Source organism: Capra hircus, chromosome 21, assembly GCF_001704415.2.
Source record: "Capra hircus breed San Clemente chromosome 21, ASM170441v1, whole genome shotgun sequence".
NCBI lineage: Eukaryota > Metazoa > Chordata > Mammalia > Artiodactyla > Bovidae > Capra > Capra hircus.
The window spans coordinates 3,502,841-3,526,524 of NC_030828.1; the positions used below are offsets into that span (position 1 = coordinate 3,502,841).

Here is a 23,684-nt window from a genome sequence, read left to right on the forward strand (position 1 = left end):
TATATTTTCAGCCTGGTCAAGGGAAGTTTTTTAGATTACTCTTGGTAAGTGATGTGAGAATAAAAGAATAAATTATTTTTAAAGGTATCTCAAATTGCTTTACAAGTGGTAATGTATGTACAGACACATCAAGCCATAGAACTCCTGAGTAGATTTGATTTAAACTTTATTTCTAAATGATATTCACCTACAATGTAATCCTATGTAATTTAATGCAACATTTTAGAAAATTTCATAAAAGACTTTAATTAAAATAATGAGTGGAGTACTTAATATGCCTTTCTGGAACATGGTGTCCAATAAATGGAGCTGGCGAGTCATTGAAAGGTCCCCATCTCTTGTTTTTCAGCTTGACCATCTCTGCAGAGTGCCCAATGCAACTTGAAGACTTTCCAATGGATGCCCATGCCTGCCCTCTGAAATTTGGCAGCTGTAAGTTATTTTCACAAGTAAGAACCATGGATATACTTTGGGGTTATTTCCACATTCATTTAGAAGCGTTTAGATACTATATGTAAATAAAATCAAGATGAGCTTCAGTCTGCTTGGGAAAGCTGGAGAGTCAGTAAGGCACACACACTGGTCCTCTCAGAATGATTTCCCTGCCTGTAACTGAGAGAATGCAAGTGGAGGCTTTTGCCCTCTAGGATATGCTCCTGAGGAAACAATTCCTTACCCCTAGACCTGCTTGGAGAAGGCAATGGCACCCCACTCCAGTACTCTTGCCTGGAAAATCCCATTGATGGAAGAGCCTGGTGTGCTGCAATCCATGGGGTCGCTAAGAGTCAAACACAACTGAGGAACTTCACTTTCACTTTCCACTTTCATGCATTGTAGAAGGAAATGGCAAGCCACTCCAGTGTTCTTGCCTGGAGAATCTCAGGGACGGGGAAGCCTGATGGGCTGCCGTCTATGTGGTCGCACAGAGTCGGACACAACTGAAGCGACTTAGCAGCCGCAGACCTGAACTGCCCAGCAGACCTGCACCAGGAAGTTCTTTCTTGTTTTCACTTCTCAGATTCCAGGTCACCTCCTCCAGGGGCCCTTAATGACCCAATTTCCATTACACACCTCAGAACTCCTTATTGCATGGTAGTCATTGCTGTGTTGAGTCACTTCTTCTCAGATGTTCCATATGAACATTTTATTATTTATAAGTGGTTATTTAATTTTCAAACAGTTTGGGATTTTCCTGTTATCGTTCTGCTATTGATTACTAATTTAACTCCATTATAATCAGAGGATACCTTCTATATGATTTCACCTTTCTTACATTTATGGGAGTTTATTTCATGACCCAGAGGATTCATCTTGGTATTTGTTCTGTGAACACTTGAAAATCATGTATATTTTGCAGTTACTTGGTGGAATGCTCTACAAGTATTAATTAGATCCTGTTGACTGTGCTGTTTTGAGTTCTATACTGTTTGCTGATTTTCTGTCTACATCAGTTGTTGAGTAAGAGGTGTTGAAGTCTCCAACTAATTGCGCAGTTAACTATTCCTACTTTCAATTCAGTACTTTTTTGTTCCATGTATTTCTCACTTTTTCTTTGGTGCACACACATTCAGGATTATAGTCTCTTCTGGTTGAATCAGCCCTTTGTGATTGCATAATATTCCTCCCTGTCTGTGATAATTTTCTTTGTTTTAAAGTCTACTTTACCTGAAATCTATACGGCCACTCCTTCTTTCTTTTGATTATATTTGAAATATATATATATATATTTCCATTTGCTTAATCATCATGTTAAAATGAATTTCTTTTAATATGATGATTAAGTTGGTGTATGTTTGGGTCATAGTTTTAAATTCACTTTGCCAGTCTTTATCTTTTAATTGGTGTATCCTCATAATTTACACTTTCTGGAAGGCTTGTCTGCCACTTTATTTGATTTTTTGGTTTTCTGGTCTCTTTGTTTTCTGTTTCTTTATTTTCCTTTTCCTAACTCCATGTGGGTTAGCTGAACATTTTTTTTTTTAATTTATACTGTTTAGTTTCTATCTTCTTATACACCTTTTTAGTTATTGCTGTAGATATTACTTTATACATACATGACTTATTACAGTTTACTGTTGTTCTTATTTTACCAGTTCATATGAAAGCTATGTTCCTTTATCCTAAGATGGTGAAAATATAGTTGTCTTAAACATTTTGTCTGTATTCACCTAGAATCACATCAGAGAGTATTGTGTTTATTTGAACCGTCAAACTTAATTTTGAAATCTCAAGATAAAATGGATATTTTTTTCTCTATTTTTACTTATGGTGTTCTTTTATTGTACTCCCAGTGCCCCAAGATTTCTTCTTTTATAACTAAAAATTATTTTACCATAAAAATAAAACATTTTGAAATAAATGTTATATTAAAACTGGGCTTCCCTGGTGGCTCAGATGGTTAAGAATCTGCCTTTGATGTGGGAGACCTGAGTTCTATCCCTGGGTTGGGAACATCCCCTGGAGGCAGGCTTAGCAACCCACTCCATTGTTTTTGCCTGGAGTATCCCCATGGACAGAGCAGCCTGAAGGGCTACGGCCTCCTTTATAACTGCTTAGCAAACTTCCTTTAACCATTCTTTTAGGATAGACTTCTGGCAATAAATTCTCTTAGTTTTTCTTCATCTGAAAATGTCTTGATTCCTCTCTTCACACCTGAAGAACACTTGTAATGAATATAAGATTCTGTTCTGACCGTTCTGTGGCATTTGAAAAATGTGCTACTTTATTCTTGCCTCCATGGTTTCTGATGAGAAATCTGCTGTAATTCAAATCATATTTTCCTTATAGGTGAGATATCTTTTCTCTTTGTTGCTTTCAAGCTTCTTTTTTTTTGTCTTTAGAGAAGTTTGACTATGATGTGTTTTAGTGTGGATTTCTTTGGGTTTATCTGATTTGAGATTTGCTCTGCTTGAATCTATAGGCTTTGGTCGAATTTAGGAAGTTTGAGCAGTTATTACTTTGAGTACTTTTTCTGCCCCATCCTCTTTCTCTTCTTTCCTGATTCCAATGACGTGAATATTAAATCTTTTGTTGTATTCCCCCAGGTTCTGAGGCTCTTTGCGTTTTTTCCTATTGCATCTATGTATGGTCAGGCTCCTCAAGATGGCTGTTCTCTTGTTCTCTGTATATCCCCTGCCTGACCAGTGGATATACACCTACACCCTACTCACACGACTGACTTAGATACATGTCCCAGGCCCCAGCTAATGACTGTTCTAGCTTTAGGTCAGAACTCAACTCTCCTTTCCTCTTATCAAACGGTTGGTGGGGACTGGTGGTCTCCCTGGTAACTGATGAGCCAACTTGGTACCATTTCCCCGTGTAACTGGCAATCTCCCCTTCCCTCTGAGCAAAGGGGGTTACCATGTCCTGCCAGCCACCCAGCACACATGGTGGGGTGCTGCCCCAGGACCTTGCTTCAGACGTGTGAGCTCCCTCATCCTTTAAACCACTGACACCTCTGTCACTGCCTGTTTCTTCAGTCCAGATGATGGCCTCCTAGGCCTAAGAAGTGCAGTCCAATGCTCTATTTTTCAGATAAACTTAATTTTTATTGTTGTATATTTAATTTTACTGATACTTTCTTTTGTTCCCTCCATCTTGCTGATAAACCCATTTAGTGAGCTTCTTATTATGGTTAATAGTTATTATTTTCTTTAATTTTATGTGTCAATTTGACTGGGCCACTGGATGCCTAGATACTTGTTAAACATTATTCTGGGTGTGCATGTGAGGATATTTTTTAATAAGATTAACATTTAGATTGGTTGACTGAATAAAGCAGATTGCCCTCCCTAATGTGGGTGGACCTTGTTCAATCAGTTGAAGACCTGAAATAGAACAGAAGGGCTGACTTTCCCATGGGTAAGAAAGCCCTCCTACCTGACTGCCCTGAGCAGAAATGTTGGTCTTCTTCTGCCTTTGGATGAAAACTGAAACAGCTCTTTTTAGGTCTCCAGCCTGACAGTTCTCAAACTGGAACTGCACCATCAGCTCTCCTGGGTCTTCAGCTTACTGACTGCAGATCTTGGGACTTCAAGCTACTATTACTTCATGAGGCAATACCTTATAATAAATCATATACATAAATGTGTGTATCTTATAATTAGTCATATATATGTATGTATATATATGTCTATATAGAGATGATATACACATACATATCCTATTGTTTCTCTGGAGAACCCTGACTAATACAGATTTTGGTTATGAGAAGTAGGTGTTACTCTGGTAAATGCCTGAAAATGTGAACGTGGCTTTAGAACTGGGTAAGGGATAGAGGCTGGAGAGTTTTGTAGTAAATGTTTAAAAAAGCTGAGGTTGCTATGAAAGGACTGTTGTTGGCTGAAATGAGGATGTTGGAGATACTGGTTAGGGCTCCAAAAAGAAAAAAAAAAAGCACTAGAGAGAAAATTTTCATATTCTTAGAGAATACCCAAATAACCATGAGTAGAATGCTGCTTAAAACTTGGATGTTAAAGGTTTTCTGGTGAGGTCTCAGAAAGAAATGTGAAACAGGTTTTTGGAAAATGGTGGAAAGATGCTCCTTGTTATGAATCAGCAAAGCATTTGACTAATTTGTATTCTAGTGGTTTGTAGGAGGTAAACCTTGTGAGTAATGAAATTGGGTATTTAGTTGAGGAAATTTCTAAAGTGCTGGAGGAGTTGTTTGGTTCCTCTTGAGAGGCAACAGATGAATTAAAGAAGGAATTGTTGAGCCAAAACAAAGAAATGAAAACAAATTCCAGAACTTAAAGATTTGGGAAATTCTTATACTCATATTGCAAAAATGAGGAAGTTTGTTCATGATGGAACACCAAAAAAACAAAAAAGGTTACCATGGTGTTATAAGCTATCTCAGCTGAAGCAGGAAGAATGAGCCCCACAGTGATTCAGAGGTGCCAGTCCTGGCCAAGGTGCAGCATGCACGGTCCAGGGGGTGAGGCCGCCTCTCCTCTGCCATCAGCAGAACCCTGAGTGATGCTCCCTGCAAGGCAGTGGGTGTGAGGCTGCTCCCCGAATGCTGAACCAGAGAGGGTTATGTTCGAGCTTTAAGACCTAGTGAAACTTGCCTTGCTAGGTTTTGGACTTGCTTGAGACTTACAGCCCTTCTTTTCCTTTTGAAAGGGGAATGTCTATCCTATACCCTTCCCACCATTATATTTTAGAACAAAATAACTTGTTTCACAAGTTCACAGCTAGAGACAAATTTTGCCTCTGGATGAATTGAATCTAACCGATATCTGATTTAGATGGTGTTTAGATGAGACTTTGGACTTCAGATATTAGAATTGATGCTTGGAAATATTTAAGACTTTGGGGCTTACTAGGATGGAATGAATATATTTTGCATGTGAGAAGGACATGAATTTTGTTGGGTCCCGTGGTAGAATGATATGAAATGAATTATGCCTCCCAAATTCATATTTTGAAACCCTAATCCTCAGTGTTACTACATTTGAGCATAGAGCCTTTGTAACTAAAGTTAATGGAGGTCATAAAGGTACAACCCTCATCTGATAGGATTAGTGCCTTTATAAGCAAAGGAAGAGAGAGATCTCTCTGTCTCCACATGCATGCAACAAGGAGAGGGCATGTGAGTACACAGGGAGAAGGCAGCCCTCTGTAAATCAGGACAAGAGTCCTCACCAGAATCTGCTAACACTTTCATCTTGGACTTGCCAGACTCCAGAACTGTGAGAAAATAAATTTTGATTAAGTCAACCAGTCTATAGTACTTTGTTATGGTAGCCCAAGCAGACAAACACAAATACTAAAACTTATGCTTGAGTTTTGCTTCTCTCTTTTATTTCGTTGCTGAGACTTTCTATTTTTTTATTTGTTTCAAGCATGTTTGTAATTGATCATTGTGGCATTTTACAGTGGCTGCTTAAAAAACTTTGTCAAGTAATTCTAACATCTCTGTCATATCTTCCTTGACATCTATTGATTTTTCAAAAGATCCAGTTTGATCAGGTTATGATCAGGACACATGTGTTTTTATTGGAACCTGGACATTTCATGTATTATATTATAACACTCTAGATTTATCGAAAGCTTCTGTTTTAGCTAGACTTAAAATCACTGCTCTGCAGGGAAAGGTGTAGCACAGCCTTCTTACTGCCAGGTAGCCTTCCCCTCTGATGCTGGGAAAGACTGAAGGCAGGAGGAGAAGGGGACGACAGAGGATGAGATGGCTGAATGGCATCACCAACTGGATGGACATGAGTCTGAGTAGACTCCAGGAGTTGGTGACGGACAGGGACGCCTGGCGTGCTGTGGTTCGTGGAGTCACGAGGAGTTGGACACGACTGAGTGACTGAACTGAACTGAGGCTTCCCCCCAGCTTCTGTTGACAGAGGGGGCCCTGGGTTCTGGCTGCTGCTGGTAGATACAGGACCTCGAGCTCCATACCAGTGTCCCCTGACACCATGTGGGTCGGCTACCCCTGGGGTGGTAGGAGTCTGAGCTTCCACTGGGCCTCCTGTGACGCAGCCCCAGCAAATGTCAGGAGGCCTGCTCCCGCTCGTCGGTGGGGTCCAGGCTCCCCTCGCCCTCACCCCTGCAGAGAATGGGTGTCAGTGCTGCCCACTGACAGAAGGCCCTGCCCTCAGGCCAGACCTCTCCTCATAGCTGCTGAGGGGAAAGCCTGGCTCTGCTCCCTCTTTGCGGGCCTTGGCTGGGACAAGGCAGCATCTTTTCTGTGGTATGTGACTGGAGTCAAGTGATTATTTTCTGTCTTTTTCTTTATCTCTTTTAAAGAGAAGCCACTCCCTGCATCTAAGTGCCAGCTCCTCTCTGGGGCCCTCCTGCCCTTGTTCACTCTCCATTTCCTTCAAGGAGTCATTTTTCATATGGTGTCCAGAGTTAATAGTGATTACCTACTAATAGCCACTCTGCCATTACTGGCAGGGAACTTCCTTAATTTTGAGGGTTTCCTTTAAAATTAATTTCCTTCTTTAATTCCAAAGGGATTTGGGGGATTAGAAGTATGTGTGATGCACCAAAATTAAGTTAATTTATGGGAATAAATCTTTTTTTTTCAAATTATGATCTTCAAATGCCATGTAGAGATAACACATACATTTACTTGGGGAAAGTAGTATAATAGAAAGGGACTCTCACTAAAATTTATTTAAACTCCTACTGCCGTTGGTGGCTGAGCACATCAGTGGTTGGGACAAACCCTTCAAAAGGTCCCTGGGGCACCTCATTTAGGAAACTCTGAGTCATTATGGGCACTTAAAATTATGTCACTCTTTGCACCTGAAAATTATGCTCTTCATTTGATCAAAGGTAGGACACTAAAAGTCAAAGATTGTTATTTTTCATCATTATCTAAATAAATTCAAGTCAATGTGATGTTCAGATTTAATGGCAGTGGTGTGCAGCAATTTTGGGGGAAATAAAGTATGTGAGCTTTTAAACATTCTTTATATCATCTCATATTCAGTGACGCCCCAACTATGGTTATATAATTTATAATATTCAAAGCTAAAATATGTATCTAATAGGACCTCTTCATCCCTACATTCAACCAAACAACATCAATTTATATATATATAATATAAAAATTTGTGTATACACAAATGTACACATTTCTTGAACTTCCTAGAGAGACAAAACCAATATAAACATTTCTTAACTCTCATACCAAATTTATTTTTATCTGCCTGATATTTTAAGATTGGTTTGAAATTGATGTGATCACTTATTTATATTTGCTGTTACTATCATTACTATGAAATGCAAGGCAGCTTAGAAGATTTTCCTCATATATCATGTTTGAGTTGACCAAAAGCTAGAAAACTTCATAGACTTCACTTTTCCTCAGCTCCTATGGTTTCAACTCAGAACTAAATAGCTTTAGGAGGAGAAATACTATTCAGTGAAGTGTTTTTCTTACTTGTGTTTTATCTTTCGGATTTACTAAAAATAGCTGCTTGGTCAAATAGCTCACTTTTACCCTTGGCATCCAAGGCTGCAGAGGCTAAATGTGATAATATGATGAGTTTCAAATTACCCAGTCCAACAACTCTCTGCTGCTAGGAGACAAAGCAATGCAGATTGTCGTCATTATTCTGATGAGCCACGTGCTCTGGCTTCTCTAACACAGAACTGAATTAACATACATTTCTCTTACTGTTATATCTACTCTCAAGAATTCAAACAGTTATTGAAATTAGCCCTGGCTTCTAGAGCTGTGTTTCCCAGTCTGTAAGGAAATTCCTTAAAGATAATTCAGTTCAGTTCAGTCACTCAGTCATGTCCGACTCTTTGCAACCCCATGGACTGCAGCATGCCAGGCCTCCCTGTCCATCACCAACTCCCGGAGTTTACTCAACTCATGTTCATTGAGTCGGTGATGCCATCCAGCCATCTCATCCTCTGTCATCCCCTGCTCCTCCTGCCTTTAGTCTTTCCCAGCATCAGGGTCTAATGGCATGGCTTAAATTTGGAAGTGAGTACTTAAACAAATCAAGACTATTTAGAGAAGGAAATAGTCCTTTTCTTGTTGTTCATTTTATTTGTGAAGTTACGCCTTAAGTAGTAGACCAAGTTTCATGAGAAATCATCTGAATTGATGAGAACATACTTTAAATTCGACGTGGACACTATTTTGGTGGCTCTCCAGTAGGCACGGTTTCAGGCCATAAGTGTCATGAGGTTGAGCTGTTAGAGTGTTCAAACATGTGAGAAAAAAGCTCTGCCACTGCTTTGGTCATGCCAGTATGGAGCAACTCTGCTGGTCTATGGGTGTCTAGAGTGTAGGTTTCAGAGAGCCTGGTGTGAGGTCGTGGAGACACGCTGGAGCTTTACCTGTGTTGTGCGTTGGTTGACCTTGATTACTGTCTGGCAGCTGTGTCGGGGGTGCTCTGCTCTTAGCACCCTGCAAGGTATAGTGGGAAACAGGCATGGCCAGGGTTCCAGGAGCGAATGCTGAGCAGATTAAATAATTCAGTGAAAACCCTTGTGAAACTGAGGGCTGTTTGGGGAAGCTCATGGGGGTCATATTCTGAACTGAGCCTGGAGGATCTGGATGGAAGAAGGCATGATGGATAAAGGATAAAACACAGTTGACAGGTGATGAGTTTGTGGAGGCACTGACTTCCCCCTTTGGGGAAGAGAAGGGCAGTGTCACAATTCAGATGTTGGTATTGTTCAGTCGCTCAGTCATGTCTCCCTGTGACCTCGTGCTGCCGTTGTTGTTGTTATATGTTGTTGATGTTGTTTAGTCACTAAGTCAGTCTCCATGGACTGCAGCACACCAGGCTCCTTTGTCCTCCACGGTCTCCCAGGGTTTGCTGAAATTCGTGTTCATTGAGTCAGTGATGCTATCTAATATCTAATTCTCTGCTCCCAGATAGGAAGGGCCTTAAATTCCAAAATGTAGAAACAGACAGAGAAGTGATGTGGAATAAGGGGAGGGTGTGCTGAAGTCATTGTTTTGGAAGTGAAAACAAGTGCTTGGAATGTCACGAAGCAGTGGAGGTGATGAGAGCTGAGAGCAGGGTGGTGGCCAGTGTGACAAGTAGATTATGAGATGGGCTCTGGGCCCATGTATGAGTCAAAGACGGCATCGTGATTTAAGACCAGGTGACTTGCAAAATGCTATTGTCTATGAGAAATTGGGAAGTGATTGGAAGGAGCTACTGGTGTGAATGTGTAAAAAGCTAATTGGATTATGAAAGGGACAGGAAAGTATATGGAGGGGTTTGATCCTCCTATTCCTGGCCTTTGACTTGCTTCTCATTCTTCTTCACAAAGGAAGCAGCCCTTCTACTGGGAGGGTGACAGTCGTTTGTCTTTTTCCCTGATTTGATACCATTTAAGTCTGTAGACACACAAAGCATGGTCTCTCAACTCTGCCCTAGACCAGCGGGTAGTCAGTGACCCCATGTAATTTTGCAGAGACCCAACTGTAGGGGTGGTGATGGGCCATCTGACTAGCAAATCTGTCTTCCACTATTGCTTTCTGGGTAACAAAGCAGCAATGTTATCTGTTCATCTCCATCTGCAGAGAGCTGCACTCACTTCTCAGCTGATTCTGGACAGGCAAAGCCCCACTGATCTCATTGGTACCTGCTTGATTGAAAGCAGGGATGCGGAGTGTCTCATAGGCCATTAGAGATCATGTATCCACAGACATTTGTATTTTACAAAGTCTCTAATTTAGATTATGGAATTGATGGGTCGGGTGTTGACTTGGTTTTCAGTTCAGGAGACTGACGGGGCAGTTGAAGGCAGGTGGGTCACACAGGTGATGGTTGGTGAAGTCACCTGGGACAGGTACTCTGCCGATTCCTACCTCAGTTTTAGAAGAAGGAGGAAGACTGAGGACATGGGCATCAGAGAACTAAAATCCTATACAGTTTGCCAATCATCAGAATTCTGATCACTTCCTAACCTGCATTGCTTCTAACATAGGCAGTGAATGCAGAGAGTAGAAGAGGCTTCCTCGCTGTCCTCACAGCCCGTCATGTAAGACTAACCGGTGGTTCCCACACACTTGGTTTGCTTTTGACAATTAGAAAATGAATTCATGTACAAAGATCTTCTCATGAGACTGGATTTGACACCAAACAAAACTTCTGTCCAGCCTGTGGCTCTGTTCCTCGGTCGCTGTTTACTGTGGGGCTACTGCGAATCAGGCACATGGTGAATACTTGGTTGTCACGGGTTCATGCTGCCCTGAGCACCTCCAGGCTGTTCCCCTCAATCTGCAGATGACAAAGCAGAGCTTGGAGCAGAACAGCGACGGTCGGGATCATGTCAAAATCTTTCTCTCATCGTTAGACAAAAACTCGCGGCTTCTAAAGGCCTTGTAAACAAGGGGTTGGTGTGCCATTGTGGCCATTTATTCAGGATTTGCAGTGCCAGAAGAGGACAGATAGGAAGTGTCAACCCGGGGACAGAGCTGCTCGGAAAGCAGTGATGAATTGCCAAGTTGGCTGTGGGTGAAAATGTTTCGAACCTTCTTGCCTAGCTCCACTGATGTATAGTTGGAGGAAGGCAAGCGTTATGTTTTTGGAGCTCTAAATCATGACAGAGGACGGTGGCATGGCAAACTTGATGGCCTCATTTACGGTTGTCCCAGCTAAGAGATTGTTTGCCACGCATCTGACACAAAGAGCAGAATTTAGTGCTGCTAAATGTCATTGATATCAATAGGCCATTTAATACTAGCAATTTGAAAAACAAGACGATATGAGTTATTAGTGTGCATTGTAGTTGACATTCATACATTTCTCTGTGATTTCAATTAACTTTTATCTAGTTACAATTCTGATTTTCTGGGGTCCTTATTGTTGGATTATGGTGGTCCATAATCTACCCCACCCTATCCCCATCAGCAGTGGAGAAAGAGGCTTGGAGGCCGGTGAGCCTGCAGGTAACAGAGGCAGCCTCTCCTCAGCCTCTGATCCTTGAAGCACAGACAGGCTTTCCTGGTCTGCATGCCCCTTGGCCGCAAAGCTCAAGGAAAGCCACACCCAGTCCCACAGAGAGAGTCAGGACCCCGTGCCCAGCCACACCCAGTCCCATAGAGAGTCAGGACCATGTACCCAGCCACACCCTGTCCCATGGAGAGAGTCAGGACCACATGGCCAGCCACACCCACTCCCATGGAGAGAGTCAGGACCACATGCCCAGCCACACCCATTCCCATAGAGAGAGTCAGGACCGCGTGCCCAGCCACACCCAGTCCCACGAGGAGACTCAGGACCACATGCTCAGCCATACCCTGTCCCACGGGGAGAGCCAAGACCACGTGCCCAGCCACACCCAGTCCCATGGAGAGTCAGGACCACGTGCCCAGCCACACCCAGTCCCACGGGGAGAGTCAGGACCGCGTGCCCAGCCACACGCAGTCCCATGGGGAGAGTCAGGACCACGTGCCCAGCCACACCCAGTCCCATGGAGAGTCAGGACCACATGCCCAGCCACACCCAGTCCCACGGGGAGAGTCAGGACCACATGCTCAGCCACACACAGACCCACGGGGAGAGTCAGGACCGCGTGCCCAGCCGTCCAGTCTGTACCCCGCCACATCTGCGCCCCCACCACCCCAGAGCTCCCACCTGCATGCCCACGTCCTGGATGGCTTCTCTCCAGGCCACCTAGGTGGGCTCCCACACCCTCCTGAAAGCCTCATTTGTCCCAAAGGCCCCCCTCTTCCCTGTGCCCCCTGCTCTTCGCCCTCTTCCCATCTTCCTTGAGGACACTGGCATTGAGTGGGTTGCTCCGCAGTTGGGGGTGGAGGGAAGGTGCTCTCTGCTCTCCCGCATGTCTCTGCACCCAGTCATCCTTGGCTCTCAGAACCGCCTGGGGCACTGAGACCTATTGCCCCAAGGTTTGTGCTCCTTTCTAAGCTTTGCAATTCACAGTTCTTGGCCGGCTCACATCTTCCAGGGGTTGTGGGGGCCTCCGTACTTCTTTGGGGCAGGGGACAGACTCACAGCCCATAGTGTGTGGATTGGGACCGGAATGAGGGGGTGCTGGTGGGACGTGGGCAGCCCTCGTCCCTGTGAACATGGCCGGGCTGGGGCCAGTCTCACAGAGCAGCAGCCTGGCCTGCCCTGGGGCACAGCAGCTGGGGAAAGGACAGGGGCACAATACAGCAGGAAGCGAGATGCCTGCGCCAGTCTGGGGACAGCGGGGAGCCTCATCACCGTCCACCACCCACTCCACACTCAGCCCTGGCCAGAACCCAGCGTGCTACTCTGCTCCAGTCCATGTCTCAGCGCCACGGCCCTGCAGCCTTCAGGATGCTGTGCCGTGTGAATGATAGAAAGAAGGAAATCTCACCTTGTTTATGGGGAACTCAGGGAGCTGTCAGCACAAGCCTGACTGTGTCTGTGACCAGACACTTGGAAAGCAGCTTGCCAGTCTGGAGCGCATCGTCAGCCCCCCACGCCACCCCGGCCACGTCCCCCGACAACAGAGACGGGAACTTCCGGCAGAACGCACTTGCGCTGGAGGGCTCCAATGCAGCCCATGTGAAAACACGCTTCTGCATTACCTGAGACTTGGAAGGTCATGCTAGTTTAAAAACACATGACAAGAACACTCAGCCTCCACTTGCGGTGTAATTCAAGTGTAGCATCCGTAGTATCCCATTAACTGGTGAGCACGTCTGCTCTATTTATATCATTCTGTTTGATATCTTACTCATACACAGATGGCACTGGAATCGTGTCACTAATTCTCAGGGTTCTAACGACCCCCTCGCCAAGGAGCCTCCTGAGAAGTAGGGTTCCCAACTCTGAGAGCTGCTTCTTTGCTCAGAGACAGGACGCACTGAGGGGAGAACACCCAGTGAAAGAGGAAAGTGATACCACCTCACCGAGAGACGTGTCACCTAGAGCACTGTTCTGTGTTGCCCTCAGGTCATCATTAGCCGTCAGACACACACTGACCAGGAATGCTTGGGGTGCCCACCGGGGCCCATATGAGCCACGGCAGCCCGCTCACATTCCCTGACAGGAGCCAGTGCTGAGGCTGGACGGGCCTCCGTGGTTCCTGTTAGGATACTCAGCAGCAACCGCCCAGAAAAGGGAGCTTTGAAGAAACCAGGTTTATCACTCAGAGATCTCAGCGGGCACACAGCACGCCCAGGGCCACGCAGCACAGTCATGGGAGAGGGAAAGAGGAAGAACATAGATGTGGGGCCCTGCCTTCATTGGGGTCCAGGGTGGGGTGCGTCGGGTTTCACCAGTTCAATTTTTATTGGCAAATTCAAAACATAAGAACGGGAATTAGGTGTTCTACCTAGCGAGAATTGTCAGTTATCTAGGTCACCTTGGGTTTTCTTGAAGAGGAACTGCGTGGGTGGGTTGGCCCTTTATCTAGTGGAGTATCTGGGAACATGCTCATATGAGGTGAATGCCTTTTAAATAGGTGCCTTGGCAATCAGCAATTGAAAGCTTGATGCCAGGCACTTAACACTACAATTTTAAAAAGTTTATTATCAGTCACTTGCACTCCAGAGACCGACATTCACATCATGTCCCTGGTAAAAAGATTCGATACCTAAGATGTAATGTCACCCAATCTAAATCTGTAGATCGGGTTCAGGTCCAAGATAAATCTCATCAGAGTATTTCAGGGAAAGCCTGATTCTAACGTGTGTGGGTGAAGATGAAAAGGGGACACCTTGTTCTTCCAGCTGCTGGTGTCTAGAGTTCTGCACTCTGTGTGGTTACGACGAGGGGCTTGAAATCGCGATAGAAAAAGGAAGCAGAACAGACAATTCCACAGAGAGAGCCTGTGCCCGAAGGAGATCTTACTTGTCAGAACAGGCCCTGCAAGGATGTGGGAGGGAGGAACGGCTTAATGATTCCGGTGGCAGCACAGAAAATCTCATGGAGAGGGTGCAATTGGATACTTATATAGGAAAATATGTACAGAAGTCAGCGTGTCAGGGCCCTAATGGTTAAAGATGGAGCATTCCAGCTTGGATCAGGAGGGCCTCCGAAATAAGATGCAGAGATTAAAAGGTTGATAAATTTAACTCACTTAGGCTACCATTTATAAAAAAATATTTTTTAAGTGAGCAAAGTGATATAGGCACAACTCGAAGAAGATGTTTACAACACATGGAACAAAAAAATTATAAAGAAAACATGATTCAACAGGTAAAAGACACAATCAGATTTTATGAAGAAAACATAGCAAAAAAAAAATAAAATAAAACCTTTGTTTAGTGATGTCTGTAAAACTACAGAGCAAACAATGCAGTGATTATGTGATTATTGTCATTTGGAATAGAACCTGTTGTGGGGAAAGTGAGTTCACTGAGGGCCTGGAAGTTTCCTCTGTGTTAACTCAGTGTTTGCTCCATACTTGTTTGTTTTATTATTTTTCAAATATTAGGAATGCTCTTTTGCATGTAAATCAAGAATAAGGGTAGTGATGTGCGCTAGCAGAGAAACTCACACACTTAGTAGGAAGGAGTACTCATCACTGGCATGACCCTTCTCCTGACTCCTTCTGTGGAGGCCTGTGGCCACACGTGCACTCCTGCCCGTCTGCCCAGCAGTGGCTGCACCGGGCCCATGAGCTGTGCACCAGGCCCTGCCTGGTGGAGTCCCGGAACCTGCCACCCTGCCCAGGGACGCCTTCCCTGCCAGCCCGCCTGTCTCCTGAGACACCTGCAGAGGCCTCCCTGTGAGGGCGCACAGCTCTTTGCATCGGGGGTTGATGTCAGGCGGGGAGCCCAGCGTACAAGCTTGTGCAGAAGGCGCTGGGGTCTGGGTGTGGCAGCCGTGCAGATGCTCTAGGTGTGTGGGTTCACTGTCGGGGGCCTTGAGAGACACGAGGAGCGCTCGAGCATGCGGGTTCCTTCACGCCAGCCGCTCCCTGGAGCCACTCTTGCAGAGGCGACCCCAGCTGTCCCCCGAGGCCTGTGACCCAGGCCCCCGGAAGTGTGCCCCTCGTCCTCCCAGCGCAGCAGCCACCCCGCCAGTGCCTCTGCCGCCTCCTCACCTCTCAGCATCTGGGCCCTGCAGGCCCCTCCCCTGCACCGACACACACCCCAGCCCCTGCTTCCCATGACGTCCGTGTGCTGACGCCCCGCGATCTCACCTCCCCAGACTACCCCACTGAAAGCTGCACGTCTCCCCTCGGCAGAGCGTGTGTCTCCCTGTAGCACTCACTACCACCTCACATATGACACGTTCATGTATATTTGTCTCCCTCCTCTGGGAGACGGTCTTCTGTTTATTTTCCATCCACCTGTTCTAGTGTTCTGCTGCCGTGACATGTTATCACAAACTTAGCAATTTAATTGAAACAGCGTATTTATTAAGTAGCCTTATTGTAGTCATTATTTTATAATATCAGTTCAGTTCAGTTGAGTCGCTCAGTCGTGTCCGACTCTTTGCGACCCTATGAATCGCAGCACGCCAGGCCTCCCTGTCCATCACCAACTCCCGGAGTTCACTCAGATTCATGTCCATCAAGTCAGTGATGCCATCCAGCCATCTCATCCTCTGTCGTCCCCTTCTCCTCCTGCCCCCAATCCCTCCCAGCATCAGAGTCTTTTCCAATGAGTCAACTCTTCGCATATATACATATATAAAATCATGACATTGTACACCTTAAACTTATACAATGATATGTGTCCGTTGTATCTCAATAGTTAAAACATTAAAAAATAGAACAACACTTGTATTATCTTCTAGTTCTACAGGTCAGACAGTGAATTTGCCTGGCGTCCCAGCTCTGGGTTTCCCATGGCCAGAATCGTGGTGTCAGCAGGGCTGCCCTCCCTTCTGGAAGCTTTGGGGGCGAGTCCACATCCAGCCCCTCAGGCTGCGGGCAGGATTCAATTCCACGATCTGCAGGTTGAAGTCTCTGTTTCTTGCTGGCTGTCACCAGGAGTCATTCTTGCCCATAGAAGGGCTGACTCCATACCTTGGGTCATGGCCCCTTCCTACACCTCTAAAACCAGCAATGGAAGTTGAGTCCTTTCTTTCTGCTTCGAATCTCTCTGAGCTGGGTCTCTCTGACTGGCCTCAGCTCGAGAAAGTTCTCTGTTTTTAAGGACTAACGTGGTTATATTGGGTCCACTGGGATCATCTAGGAAATCCCCTGATTTTAAGGCCCATAGCTTTCATTCCATTTGCACGGTGCCTTTTGCCGTGTATGACGCCGGGGTTAAAGTTCCTGCTGCCTGCATCACCTGCCTGCCAGGACAGTGCAGGCAGCCGGACGAGTGCCTTCTGCAAAGTGAAACCTTTATAGGAGCTGATGTAGTCAGATGCTGCTGCAAGTTGTTAGAATCACAAAGACATGGAAACCAGACATGAAAACTCAGAGCAGACAACCAGGTTCGTCCTACAAATGAAGCTTAATTTAGCTTATTTTCTAAGGCTAACTTGACCTGGGTCATTTGCCTCTAAGAATTAGAAATAAAACTTAAACTGTTTCCCGCGGTTGATATGAGGTAACTACTGGCCAATTCTGTATCACTTAAGAAAATTCTAATATTGTAACCAACCACTTTGAATAACAAACCATCAACTCTTTCCTGCTATACAAGCTGCCTTATAACAGTGTACCCCTGAGCCTCAATCCGTGCTTTGGTTTGAGAGCTCTCGGTTTGCAAACTGTCTTTTTGGTGCGTGCACAGTGAACTTACTCATTGCTTCTTGAGTGATTCATCGTGTTTACTTTGACTCTTAATGAACCATTGACACCCTGATGGAGCTCTCATCAGCTCCATTGTAACAGTGGCCGGCAGACTGTCACAGTCCCATTCTCAGATAGAAGCACTGAGCACAAAACAGGAGCCTTGCCCCAGAGCATGGAGCTGGCAGAGCCCCAGGCCCAGTGGTCTTGGCCCATGCAACGGTGCACCCAGAAGAGAAGACAGTCCGTGGGAAGCACTGGGCCTGACTTCTGAGCACTCTGCCCTATGGATGTGAGAAGGGTTTTGACTGTGGAGCAATCTGCCCTGGTCTGACTGCCTGTGCTTTCTATAGGTCGTTTGACTCTTCAGTCATCCCTCTCACTACTCTTATAAACATGTGTGGTTGTACCAGGCTGCAAACGGTCCCAGGCTTACACTGCTTTCTGTCCCTCGCCATGCAGACGCATATCCTAATTCTGAAGTCGTCTATGTCTGGACCAACGGCACCGCCAAGTCAGTGGTGGTGGCAGAAGATGGCTCCAGGCTGAACCAGTACCACCTCATGGGGCAGACCGTGGGCACGGAGAACATCAGCACCAGCACAGGTAGCCCTCCTCTCCCGCACCCACCGCGGGCACACACCCAGGGGGAGCCCCAGCTCTCCTGAGCCACGAGAAGCTGCCACGTCCAGCCCCTCCTCCGGCCGAGTACGGAGGCGCAGCTGTGGCGTCCCGGCATTAAGGGTCACGAGGGACGTTAATCCGAGGTGCGTTTGCCCCCATGTGAGCATCAGTGACCGCGGGCCCTGCTTATGTAACAGTCCTGCCAAGCACCGAGATGCCAGCAGCAGCCTCTGCAGCAAAGGCAGAGAGCTTCCTACACATTTTCCCATTTACCTGTTCTGCTGTTTCCGTTTTACCATTTCAGGGATTCCCCTGGGGTTGAATTTTGGCAAGCACAGCGAGCTGCGTAGAAATCGCCACAGCCTTCGAGGGTGCAGTTAACTCTGTCAGGCACAGGGCTGGCTTGAGCCCTCTGGCAGCACAGGCCTGGCGTCACCTGATGCCATGTGGGCAAGGTCTCCAAAGGAACACAGTACATTCCTGGCCTACAGCAACACAGGCTGTCCTCAGACCCCAGCCCCAGTAGTCATGATCACCAGCTTGGCTGTGAGCAGGGGAGGGTCCTCCAGGGCACCAGATGGCAGGAGAAATGTGGGAGAAGGGTGGAGTGAGTCCTGTTCGCAGCATGAGTTCTAAGCCCCAGATGGTCCCCGGGTCAGCATCACCACCCCTGGGAACTGGCCAGAAGCAAGGAACGCACATTGCAGCCTTCCACTCAGTGCCCGTCCACTGGAGAGGGCTGGTGTCCTCGGAAAGGGCCTGGCAGGCCTGGGAAGAGGCTGCTGCAACATACTGTTGCTGCGTTCAAGGGGAAGGAAGAGGCAGCAGGCCGGGTTTTATGGGACGTGGGAAGGTGGCATGGCAGATACTTGGGGTTAAGGAGTGCAACGCTAATGAAGAGTGCTACTGTTTCATGTCATTCTGTAAACATTTTAAAATGAGATTCTGCCCCTATTTGCATTTAAAAAATGACCTTTTTTGATTGTTATCTTATACTGCTATCCTCGACTCAAAAATAAAACAGAATGAAAAGAACCGTAACAGCAAAAGAATTTATAAGTTGGAAAGTAACTTCAAATCTGAATGCAAGGAAACACAGTGGCGTTTTCCCTCTTCTCAAGCATTGAGAGGCAAAATCAGATCATGGCAAAGCATACCTCCCCCCTTCTCTGTGTCCCTGTCTCCTTCTGTGGGACGGAGCCCAGTCCCTCCTCTCGCCTGCCTGGGGCTGTGGGGAGGGTGTGGTGGCTCTCAGCCCTGCGGGAATTCTGGTCTCCTCTGTAGGGAGCAGGTTTTGCCACACGCGATCTTAATTCATGCTGTGAGGAAAGGCACCTAGGGACACATCCGCAGCTGACCTTACTGAGCGCTGGGCTTTGATTCCAACAGCAAGTGTCCACACTTCAACCAGTCTCAAACGCCTCAACACTGAGCCCATGCTGCAGTCTGACCACCCTCAAACAGATGGCCCCATCTGGGGTCCGCCTCAGCAGAGGCCCCCCGACCCTCCACCTGCATCCACAGTTCTGCCAGACTCACTGGCCACACCGTCTGATTCTCCAATCAGTGAAAGGACTCTTGTCCTCAGATCAACTCAGCTCTGCCTTCACGTCTGGAGGCATCCTTCCCGTCTCCCCAGGGAGAGGCAGACTCACGCAGCAAAGGAGCCCGTCTCACCCCGCTCCCCCGGTAGCCGCCTTGGCTGCTTACCAGTTCACCGTCAGTGCAGCGTCATTCTCCGCAATGAGGGGGAGGTCGGCGCTCGCCTCCCACACCACCAGGCAGATCCAGAGAAGGCACTGGGGCATCGCCAAGGAGATGCCCCCGCTGTCCCTGGGAGGCGCGGTCAGGACCCGCCACCTCCTGGGTCTGCTGCTTCTCACCCCCTAGCCAGCGGCGGGGCACTGAGCCTGTGGGGCCCGGGAAGCCCACCACCCCTGCCAGCCCTCTGTGGCTGGGAAATGAGGAAAAACCTTCCACCCGCGACAGCGCTCTGTGATGTCCTGAGTTATATGTAGAGAGGCTAAATCCTGAAATCCCGAGGGCAGTAGCAGTGAGGGGAGCAGGTGGAGGGCGGCACAGATTGTAACCAGGGATTAGGAAAACACACAAATCTGATTTTCCCCAGAAAAGCATCCCCCCGCAGAGGCTCTTCAGAGGCCGGGGGTCAGGAGACTTACAAAACAACCAGCCTCTCCTTCACCCAAACAAGACGATTTGTGCAGAGGGAAGGTGGGGAGAAGGGAGCTCCCGAGGAGACTGTGACCAGGGGCAGGAAGCCCAGGGCAGGACTGCAGGGCTTCCTTTAGGTGGCTGACTGCACTGATTTGCTTATCTGCAGGTGAATACACAATCATGACAGCTCATTTCCATCTGAAGAGGAAGATTGGCTACTTTGTCATCCAGACCTACCTCCCCTGCATCATGACCGTGATCTTGTCACAAGTGTCCTTTTGGCTGAACCGAGAATCAGTTCCCGCCAGGACAGTGTTTGGTGAGTGTGCCTAACCCAGGCCTGCAGGCTTGTTCTGCCTAGTCTAACATCCCAGAAAACAACAGCCTAGAGCTGCCTGTCTATTCTGTGACCTTGAAAACAAATTCAGTCTTAAAAGACTAGATTTAGGGCTGCTTTCTGAACCAGGGTTCAGAGCAATTTGATCATCCTTTCCCTCCTGAAAAGCCTTTCACCAGTAGCCTGTTTTTTTTTTTTTTTTCCTTTTTTTTTTTTTTGAGGCAGGGTTGGCGGTGGGGGCAGGACAGTGTTTTTCAAATCTCCAGCAATCTGTCTTACATGAGATTTTGCTACAATATTTTCACAAGTCTCATAAAGTACTATTTTCTATGTTATCAGGCAGTTTTCTTTGAAATGTGCATGCCACTTCAAAATTAACTCCCAAGCTACACTCAATATGTTGCATGTGATATGATAGTAATAGGTTTTATATATATAAAATAGAATATGATAGCAATAGATCATATATATATAATATAATACATATTACCGTGTGTGTGTGTTAGTTGATCAGTCATGTCCAACTCTTTGCGACCAGGGGACCTTCCCGACCCAGGTTCTTTACCACTGAACCACCAGGGAAACGCTACATATTACCATATATATATGTATAAATATGAGCTTCCCAGGTGGTGCTAGTGATGAAGAATCCACCTGCCAATGCAGGAAATGTAAGAAATGTGGGTTCGATCCCTGGGTCCTGAAGATCCCCTGGAGAATGAAGTGACAACCCACTCCAGTATTCTTGCCTGGAAAATTCAATGGACAAAAGAGCCTGGCAGGCTAAAGTCCATGGGACCACGGAAATTCAGAAACGACTGAGCAACTGAACAAGAATAACAAATGTATAAATAAACACATATATGAGATATATGCATGTATGATATGTATATATATATATATACATAAGTATAAGAATCTAGAATATTATCTGACATCCCTGAGACATAAATCAAATTTAGCCACGTCTAGCTAGCTAGCACCTTGACACAGCAGACGTGATCCAATGTTTAACTCTTACTTGGGAGCTCATTTCATCAAATTCAACATTAAAAGTAATTTTATGGGTCAGCTGTAATGGATATTCATATCTTTCTAAACTGTAAAGTACTGTTCCCACCTCAGCTCTTCCTATTTTACTTTTTCTTCCAAAGAAGGAAAGGTGCCCTGCATTTCCTCCCAAAACTCCTGTAGGTGGAAGAAGCCGGAGATCCTGGAGATTTCCAGGAAGGGCTCAGGACTGCTTCTGTGCAACCAGCTCTCTGCCTCCAACCACGTGCTTCATCTGCCCCCTCTGATTTAGCATCAGGAAGGTGTGGGGGTTGGCTTGTGGCTAGACAGTGTTCCCCCCGCTCTTTAGGAGAACATTAGTAGATGGGCAAGGAAAAAATTTTAGTTTGGAGGATGCCTTATGTTCCAGTCTGCTTCCTCGTAGAGATTTTCAACTAGTGTTAGGATGTTAAAAGACTCAAGGAGACACAAGAAGCCTGTTTAAGGTCACACACAGAGCACTGCTCTCTGGCACAATGATGAGCTGGATTTCTAAGAAAAATCAAAGGTGACCACTGATTTCTCTTTAAGGGTCAATTCCATGCACAGTGCTGTGTTCGCTGAGGGTATGTAAATATCTCTGAAGGATGACACTGAATGAACACTAAGCTGCTATGACCACCAGCAACATTATACTCTTTTGATGCTGTTTTCTGGGGCTGCCCTAGTGCAGTTCCTCCCACTGAGGGCTTAAGCAATAGAAGTTAACTGCCTGGAGTTAACTTTTCTGGAAGCTACAAGTCCCAAATCAGCAGAGTTGGTTTTCTCTGAATGAAGGCTCTGTGTCTGGCCTCTCTCCTAGTTTCTGGTAGTTTCTTGGCATGTGGCAGCATAATTCTGGGTTTCCCATGGGGTTTTCCCTGGGGGGGGGTGTGTGTGTATGTGTGAGAGAGAGAGAGAAAGATACCAGTCATATTGGATTAAGGCCTACCCCAATAACCTCATTGTAACTTCATTACTTCTGTTAACACCATGTTTCTAAGTAAGAGCTGGAAAGTAATTCTGAGTTCCAGAGATTAGGACTTCAGCCTCTGAATGTGGGGAGGGTGGCGCACAGTTCCCCTGGAACAGCTGCACTGCACTCACACCCCGTGCATAGACATGTACCCTTATGCAAGCAAAACTGGGCTAAAAGGGAAGACAGAGCCTGTGGAAACTGCACGGGCTGTAAGTGTTCAGCAGACCTGGGTCTAGTGTTGGCTCTCATTTGCCCGCTGGTGAATTTGAGTGCATTACTATTTTTAAATCTTTAAGCTCTTCACCTGCCAAATGTGAATATTGACACCCATCCAGAATGTAGCTTAGATCAGGGGCTGGCCCCTAGCAGATGCCCAGTAAAGGCTCAACAGCTCCCTCTGAGGATCTAGACTTGCTGTATGCTCACTGCAGATTTCCCTAGAAGACAAGGCAGATGGCTACAAGCATCTTACACAGCAGCCTCAAGGTGACCCAGTTCTTTCTTAAAGGGAGTGCCAAGACCTAGATTCAGATGTGGTACTTCTGTTGCACTTGGGCCCTCGGAGTCTGCAGGTTCCAGTAGGTCCATGTGAAAGCGAGTCTGCTTTACGAGTTTTCTGGATCCCACAGTTTGTCAGGAGCACAGTGAGTTTTTGTGAAGCGCTTCCCCAGAGCCGTGGGGACATCCCTGCCCATCTCAGCTCCACTTTTCTGAGGAACACAAAGATGCCCCAGTCTTCTAACTTATCCGTGTTGGGCATCCGCTCTCTGCAGGGCTCAGGTCAGGACAATAGGGACGCAGTTAGGGTGTGTGTACAAATCAGACCCAATCCCTGCCCGCCTCGATCAATGTTCTGGCGAAGGAGACAACGGACAAGATAAGGACACTGGCAGTGTTTAAAGGAGCGTGTTGTGTTATGAGACTCGTAGAGAGACCTGGGCTGACACAGGTTCTTTCTGTCTGTGTCTCCTGCAGGGGTGTTATGCTGGGGTCCGGTGCTAGAGCTGACTCTTGTTCCACTGTCCTCCCCTTATCTTGACCAGGGGTGACCACGGTGCTGACCATGACGACCCTCAGCATCAGCGCCCGGAACTCGCTGCCCAAAGTGGCCTACGCAACAGCCATGGACTGGTTCATAGCCGTGTGTTACGCTTTTGTGTTCTCTGCGCTGATCGAGTTTGCCACCGTCAACTATTTCACAAAGAGAGGCTGGGCCTGGGATGGGAAAAAAGCCTTGGAAGCAGCCAAGATCAAGGTACTGACTTCATTTCCCTCCTTACTCCAGAGGAAACAGGCCTGATTTTATGTCCAACTCTAAGGCCAAGTGTTTCTCTTCCCTACGTCCCTCCCCCTGAAAAATGATTCCTTCCCTTACATTCACGGACCTTACAAAGTCTTATAACAGAT

General features: G+C 46.5%; 1 protein-coding gene across 4 annotated transcripts in view; it reads left to right on the forward strand.

Moving 5' to 3' along the window:
• GABRA5 (gamma-aminobutyric acid type A receptor alpha5 subunit) overlaps positions 1-23,684 on the forward strand; it is a 95,361-nt gene that overhangs the window by 66,114 nt on the left and 5,563 nt on the right. For all 4 annotated transcript variants that reach the window (XM_018066604.1, XM_018066601.1, XM_018066603.1 and 1 more), the window contains 4 exons: positions 350-432; positions 17,596-17,739; positions 20,099-20,251; positions 23,321-23,532. In XM_018066604.1, coding sequence (XP_017922093.1) covers positions 350-432; positions 17,596-17,739; positions 20,099-20,251; positions 23,321-23,532 — 592 coding nt within the window. The remainder of the gene's footprint in view (positions 1-349; positions 433-17,595; positions 17,740-20,098; positions 20,252-23,320; positions 23,533-23,684) is intronic.